The sequence below is a fragment of the Homalodisca vitripennis genome, chromosome 4 (assembly GCF_021130785.1).
Source record: "Homalodisca vitripennis isolate AUS2020 chromosome 4, UT_GWSS_2.1, whole genome shotgun sequence".
NCBI lineage: Eukaryota > Metazoa > Arthropoda > Insecta > Hemiptera > Cicadellidae > Homalodisca > Homalodisca vitripennis.
The window spans coordinates 86039579-86047678 of NC_060210.1; the positions used below are offsets into that span (position 1 = coordinate 86039579).

At 33.6% G+C, this 8100-nt stretch overlaps 1 protein-coding gene across 1 annotated transcript; it reads right to left on the bottom strand.

Annotated features, from left to right (window-relative positions):
- Window positions 1-471: 471 nt before the first annotated feature.
- LOC124361078 (cuticle protein 5-like) lies at window positions 472-5654 on the bottom strand. The gene is made up of 3 exons (XM_046815112.1): window positions 5625-5654; window positions 2664-2833; window positions 472-853 (listed from the first exon to the last, which is right to left on the bottom strand). Exons 1-3 carry the CDS (start codon window positions 5652-5654, stop codon window positions 472-474), a joined length of 582 nt encoding a protein of 193 aa, XP_046671068.1.
- Between the last annotated feature and the right edge of the window lie 2446 nt (window positions 5655-8100).

Sequence of the window (8100 nt, forward strand, 5' to 3'; positions counted from 1 at the left end):
ATTATTTTTTCTCAGATAACATTATTCTCAAAAAAAGAGAAGAAATACATGGTGTCATGAGTTTAGTTATACTTATAACTAAACTAACTGCAAAGGCGAATTGTCAGACATGTAAGAAACTGAAAAATTAGCTTCATCAAACCATTTACAGTCTCTTAAAACGGTAACTTCAGTATGATTTTTGACGCTGAAGAAAACTTATCATAATGATAGTACCGATCTAGTACTAATATGACTATGGTTTCTATTTATTAATTACCGTAGGACTATATAGTTGATCATTAATCAAATGATTCAAACAATAAATAATTCATTTACAGGATCTAAATAAAACCTTTGAATGTTGTCGCTTCCTCATAATACGAATAAAATATATTAAGCGAGGTACAAAAATACAGAATTTTCTTATAAAAATTTATTTTTACGTTGGTGGTATAAATATGTACATGACTTCAGTAACATTACAATTTGTTAATGATGGTAGTGTTCGTCCCCTGAGGAGTGATGGTGAGCTTGAGCTAGAGCTTGGTAGTGATGACCTCTAGCAGCGGCAACGTCGTGGGTGTCGGCGAGGTACCCACTGGGCAGCACCACAGGTTTGGCCAGAGGACCGTGGTAAGCCCCGACATATCCGGAACCCCCATGGTACGCTCCAGAGAACCCGGAGTGGGAGTCGTAGCCTCCAGCGTATCTGCCGTCATCTCCGTGGTAGTCTCCATGGTCTCCGTGGCCAGCATGGGCCTGGGCCTTGGCCACGGCGGCAAAGTGCTCGGCCTTAGCAGCGGCCACCTCATGAGTGTCAGCGATGTGTCCATCATGCAGGACATGAGGAATGGCGATGGGTCCGTGGTACCTGGAAATCATTCAAAAGGATTTTGAAATAGTTAATATTAATGTTCGTGTCAATCTTTATTCTGCATAAAATTACTAAGACGTTGATAAAAACCTAAAGGAGTTGTATTAATACCTATTTTTATTTAACATAATAATAGTCTCAAAGAACTAATGACTCCTTAGTTTATTTTTAAGAATAACAATTCTTGATACAATAATTTAATCTGTAAAATTACCTTTTTTTACGTCTACTAGAAAAACTATCTATTTCAGTTTGATCTATTTACCTTTAATATGTTATATAATGTTGCGATACGGACGTGATGTTACAAATAATTGAGGCACTTATAAAAGCAAACAATATAAAATGATCTACATGATGAATGATAAAATGATATAAAAATGATAAAATGAATGATAATGTTCCTGATTTCTTTCGTAATAGAAAGGAAGCAAACCAATTATATTATTTGTTTCTTGGCATTTTTAAATTTTGTTAAATTACTTATTAGACAAAGTTACAGTACTATTTTTAGCAATATTAACTTGTTTACAATTATTAAATTAATTTATAACTGCCTTGGAGAGCAGTGTGTCTATGTTTCAATTGCTACTAAGAGAGAATAGAAAATTGGTAAACGGTTGTACAAGTATAATGTAGAGAGCCTCATTGACAAAACTAAAGACCATTGTATTTAGACTGTTTTATTAGCTAAATATTAATATGCTTAAACTATATATGTATTTAGACTGTTTTATTAGCTAAATATTAATATGCTTAAACTATATATTGGAACTGGATGAGGGAAATGTTAGTTTAAAAGGAGCAGACTCTTTTCACTCCGACTCATATACGATCATTAACTTTTCAATTTTAGGTGGATCCTTACAAATATTTAGAAAATCATAATGTAATTAAATGTAAAAAAGTATTATTGGCGAATTTGTATTAACATAATCATTTTGTAATTAAATAAAAAACATCGTCTAACAGTACAGGGCAACTTCTTCAGTATCCTGAAACTGAAGATAAAATTTAATGTATGGTTTTGAAAATACAAAGAAATCACCTGGATGGACTGGAGGAAAAGGAAATTCCAACGAAATTATATGTTTTTTTGCCATGAGAATAAATAAAATATTACTTTATTTATTGATGCCGGCACCGGTTACAGCTCCGCTAGTTCAGTCATTTACTGCATTAAATGTAATCGTGCGTAGGATTAATTAGTAAAGTTAATTATGTATAGAACTGTCTGACCGTTTTACATAAAATCAAAACGGTAGGAAATGTTTATTTCAAATAGCGTTTTAACAGGAAATCATTAAATAATTCATTAAGTGGTTTATAAAGCAAAACATGCAACGCTTAACAGGCATGGCTTTTCAGGAAATAAATTATTCTAAACAGAAATAACTTATTGATAATCAGCTATAAATGTGATAACGGCTTGATACGTTTGAATGACAGGTTCGTGTTTATGGTGGATTTATTTTTACTTACTTTTATACTACTTTTATACTTTACTTTAATGTTTACTTCATTAAAAAATACCCACTTCCAATTATAGAAACCATAGGGTAGATTGGTAAGAGAAATATCAGTGGGCTATGCTTGACAAATATCTCTCCTCCTTCACAAATTTTCTTGGTTATGAAGAACTTACGAAATGATTGTAAGAATATTGCTTTCATATTTGAAAGTTCCAAACGCATCTCTCACCTGAAGTCGCCATGACTGCTGTGATCGGCAGCTCCGCTGTAGGCTGCGCCCCCATGGCCTCCATGGCTGTAACCCCCAGCATATCCACCTAGAGCTCCCGCTTTACTGACGGCGGCGAAAGTGTTCAGCCTTGGCTGCCGCGACTTCGTGCGTGTCGGCTAGATGACCAGATGGGAGAACATGGGGAATCGCCTGGGGACCGTGGTAACCCTGGTACAGTCCTCCTGGGGCCGCCAAAGAGCTAGATAGGGCTGCCAGCCCAAAGATGACTACAGCCTGGAGAGACCATACAAGAATATAAGATGGTTAACTATATCAGAGGCGAATGGGTAAAAATAATGTAAAGCATTTTTGACGCATAGTTGTTGATATAAAAATTGAGTAATTTGAGCAAGTAAAGCACGATTGATATTGAAACACATATTTAGAACACAAGCAGTTTCTCAAAATAGTGGGTAAAGGAAGAAAACCTGCATATCCTAACAGTTGAAAGTTGCATTTAACCAGCAATATTCAATCAATCTTTCAACTTCCCAATAGAACATTTACATTCACACTCACAATTAGTAGAATTTTGCAGTTCATTGGAATTCAGTTTCATATGATTGAACTTTGATTCGCAAAATATCGATCCAGCTTTTCCTGAAAGAGTATTATATTATAGTTTAGCATCCTATTACTTAATGCAATAGTAAATTGAAATGCAATAGCTCCAGACAGACGCCAGCCAACCTTGAGGATTTATAACGAGCCGCAAAGAGTGGTTTTATGATAGGTTATACATTAGATTCCAGTTTATGCCAAAGTCATAATCAGTAATCACAGTTACATATAAAGCAGCTATAAAAGATTAGCGGTAATATAGATACTTGTTTATCTCGAAAGTAATCCATACTATATACATTTTATTATTTTCTTGATTTATTATTATTTTCGTATTATTGTATTGACAACTTGATTACTTTTTATCTATATATTACAACTTAATTACTAACAAATCTGTATATTTGGATAGTAATACAAATTAAAAGAGCTGCACAATACCTGCTCATTAAAATGTGGAGAAGTTGTTGATAAACGCGTATATGAAAGTAATAATAAACAAAAACAAAATTAAGCTTATAGAGAACGGATTATACCTTAAAGACAACTATATATCTTTTACGGCTGAGCTTTATATATAATTTTATAATGTATAGGATATTTTGGAGTGTTACGACTCTTAGTTGTAAGTTTGATATAATTTAATTTTTATTTTTATACTCGAGTTGAGAAATTTTTAAGTAACATTATATGGCCTACAACAGTCTTTGATTAGCGCTACAATCAATTGGGTTAATTTATAATTTTGAGAAATATTCAATCATTGAAACGAATAATAAACTTCCATGGAAATCAATCGACATAGAAAGCATTGTAATTAATCTCCCTCTTAATATAGTACTTAATTATAATACTAAGTAAAATTTATTTAAACATAAGTATTTTTCGATTCTACATTATGACCGAAGATGTTCTAAAAGTATATTGCACTGGATTCCTTTACATTTTGTTTAAAGAAATTATGTATTAGTGCTAGTACTTACGAAAGTGTTCATGATTATTCACAGAGTGTACTGATAAAGGGGAGTGGGCCGAGATCTATATATATAGTTGGAACATATACATTCCCCTCCCCGGCAGATTTCGTAAAACCACCGTTGAGCCGCTCGCCTGGAAACTAGGCCCTCTGCAATACAGAGCGTTATGTGACCACTTCCTCAATCACTCGACGCCTTCCAATTAATTCAGAAGCACCTGGCGGTAGAAACCGTTGAGCAAGGTGCGATTTATTTATTGATTGTTACTTTGCCAGCCGCCGCTGAGGAAAGAATCCTTTGTTAAACAGGGCGTGTAGGCAGACGAAATTGGGATGACTCTTCGCTTCTGGGCGAGTTGGGCAATGGTCACTCTGGGATAGATAAACTCTTCTGATACAATCATAATTAGCTCAGCTGTCTTCATTTATTCATTTAGACCACCTATTGCCTTCGTCTCTAAAACCATTTGGGTTTTCTGAACATATAAATCCCCACATTTATTTAGAAACTAAGTATTTTTGTTTGCTAATTTCCTAATACTAAGGAGTCCTTGAACTAAAATTGTTTGCAGTTATATTTTGTTAATAAACCTGTAAGGGAATATCATGGAGTGTAAATGCATTAACCCACGGACCTGATGTAGTTTTAGTGTTCCAAGATTTACAGATTATAATTATTTACCTACTTTATTTTATGTGGTATAAGAACCTGAGTATGGCTGCTCTACTTCTCCCATAAGTTTCTTTATTCTTGCTGGGACTCTTCAGATTCCTTCAAACTGAATTTTATTCCATATTATATTTTGTTAGGAGCCTTTTTGTACATTAAGACACCTGGTCTCTATGGCGTGTTTTCTCTTGGCGTAGAATGTGAGATGTTTTGAACGTTTACGAAATCAACTATTTAATTATATATTGAATTTGTTTAATATCATACATAACGTTTCTTTATAATTGTATTAAAACTGTATCATTGAGGTCTCATTTATATAGCACATGAGTGGACAAATATGGATGAAAGGAGAGAGAGATGAGTTTATCAATAAAAAAGAGATATTTACAATTACAGTAATTAATTGTGTGGAAGTGGCATTAGATTACATAGCGTGTCATTGTTTCTAATTTTAAATATAACTTAATTTGTGAAAATATAACGATAATTTACATTTTGAAATTTCTAAGAAGAACATTGCAGCCAAATTTGTATCTATGATTTAAAAATTGTCTCTAAATAACTTTATACTAAAATTTTATTTTATATCAAAATGTTTGGTAATTTATGTGTAAATTTTATTTCATAAACCTTGAAAATCACTTTCATATTTACCATACAATGTTTTTTTTATATTTGTTCTTGCTTCGTTTGCGGACTCTTAAATTTACCATTGACAGCTCTCATAAGGAGGACTAATGCTGTACGATTTTAATTTTTTAATTATATCCCTTTTGAGTTTACTTGTGTTTTTCCACAGCCACGAAGCAGCATACCTGACTTAATGAGAATATTTTTTCCGCCATGATAATACATGATGCTATGGCAGAGCGCACAAACAAATTGCGTGAGTTTGTAACAAAGAGTAATATGGACAATTTAATTTTAAATTTTAACAAGAGGTCTAAATACCATTTATATTCTGCAACAAATGAGTATGCATCATCGTATCAATCCATACAAAAACTAAAACTACAATTGTGACGTATCAGTCAAACATTATTCCATATTATTTTTACTTAAATAAACATATGCTAATAGAGGTTAGTTAAAATATACCCTTGGTGTACGTGATATACGAGCTACGCATATAAATAATACGCACAGTTACTAAAGTCTCAAGAATTATCAAGTAATGGAGTGCTAGATTCACGTTAATATTAGCATAGGTGCTCACTGCAAACCTGTTCAACTGCTCCTCCACTCAATTCCAACCCACCGGTCTTTATATATTCAACGATTAGAAGTTAGTTCATTATATCTACCAAAGGCTATTACTTAAATACTTATTGAAATGCTATTTGTAAAATATATTACACTCATTCTTTTTTTTTAGATTCACTTGCTTTAATGTGGTCATTACGATATGTATAAATATGTACAAAACACTGGAATCTCAACCATTTCGTGTGCATTTTAAGGAAACATTCAATGTCCAAAATAGATTAAGACGATCTCCTTGTCCAAGAGATTGCCAGTAGCCGGGGAAGTGGCAAGTAGTCACGGTCCATTTCCCCGACACACTCACCACACTCGAGCAGTCACTGTCAACCGCATCAATGTCGCTTTCTGTCCGACACAGTCTACGCTCAATACAACACAAGGGCCGGCTGTGATGGTGACTATCTTGATTTTAGCTTCTTGGGACCAATCTTAACTTCAAACACTTTGATGTTATTAGTGGCTGAACGTTAGCGAAACCAATTATGTGGGGTAAAAATGTAATTTTTGTCCGTCTGCCAGTATGTCTATCTACCTGTCTACCCACACATTATCTAAAAAAAAGAACTGGCCTATAGACTTCATTTCTGTACGGAACACTGAGTACGATTACGGTACATGTCACTCCATGGGATTTGGTTTAGGCGAATATTTTGTAAGAATTTAAAGAATAAATTGTTTTGAAATAATATTTGTTGTATTAAGCCTGCCTTATACTTGTTATCACTAAAAATAAACCTCTTTACTTTATGTGTTATTATTGAACATATTTGCTGAATATCATTTTCTGGTTTATACACATATCAAATGCTTGATATTATTTACGATTATTTCAACTTGTCGATTATCAATTGAAATTTAAGTACATACAAACTAAAAAGAGTGTTAAATTTATATTAATATTTTCTCCACTAAAGCATAAAAAGACGGTTTCTTTTGCGAAAGCTGCGATATTCTCTTTGTGATATTCTCTTTAAACTATTTAATACGCCAAACGTACATATCATAAATAGACTTTCTATATGCTTTCATAGTAGTGGACATAAGTGATCATACAGACATATAACGTAGGTATAGTGGAAATGGTTGATTCAATGCGAATGTTGAGTTTACTCCAATTCACCTTCCGGCTAGTGGAGCGTTAGACATTTGATACTGTTATAGACTTCACTCTTGAATCTGTAGTCCACTTCGGTCGACGACTTCTTTGGATCTCTTGAGATGGGTGTGGACGCCAGATTATAGGAGTTTATCTATGACGGTGTCTGATTTCAGGCACTGGACTAAGTGGAAGGTGAAGTGGGGCTAAACGCAACATTTGTAATGATGTGTATCTTCCCCTCCTCTTTTTAATGCTCCTTGAATGTTTTATCGTACTATCACTAGTATAAACAAATTCAACATTTTCCAATATATAATTTTTATTAGAATTATAATTATAATTAAGAATAAAAATTATATATTGGAAAATGTTGAATTTGTTTATACTAGTGATAGTACGATAAACCTTTTTTTTCCAATGCTCCAAGATTCTACACTCCTTGAATGTGTTTTGTGGTTAAGTAGGTGTCGTAAAATGTATCATCCTACTACTTTGATAATATGTAATTATCAATAACATGAGAACGCTTATTCAATGATATATATCATCTAAATTCTGATCTACTCTAATTAAATAAGGTTATGTCAATCATATTTGTTATTAATAGAGATTAGTAGTTTTGGAAAAGTTGTCCTATTATTAAAGCAGACTAATTTGTTTAGAGTAAAGCATCAATCCCAGAGGCAAGACGTAGATGTTCTGATATATGTTGTGGGTAACAGCTCTGTAACAGGTCCTTCTGTAGCTGTGCGCAGAATGATCGAGAACGGTAGTTGAGCATCTGGACAGCGTGAGAGAGCCTGTGTACAAATCTCTGCCCCAAATCTCTCAAATACCTCGCCTCCTTGGAGCTGGGTCACAGTACGCTACGCAACAAGTAAATGCCGACCAATAGCACAAAGCCTGTATAATTACTAATAGTTATTACT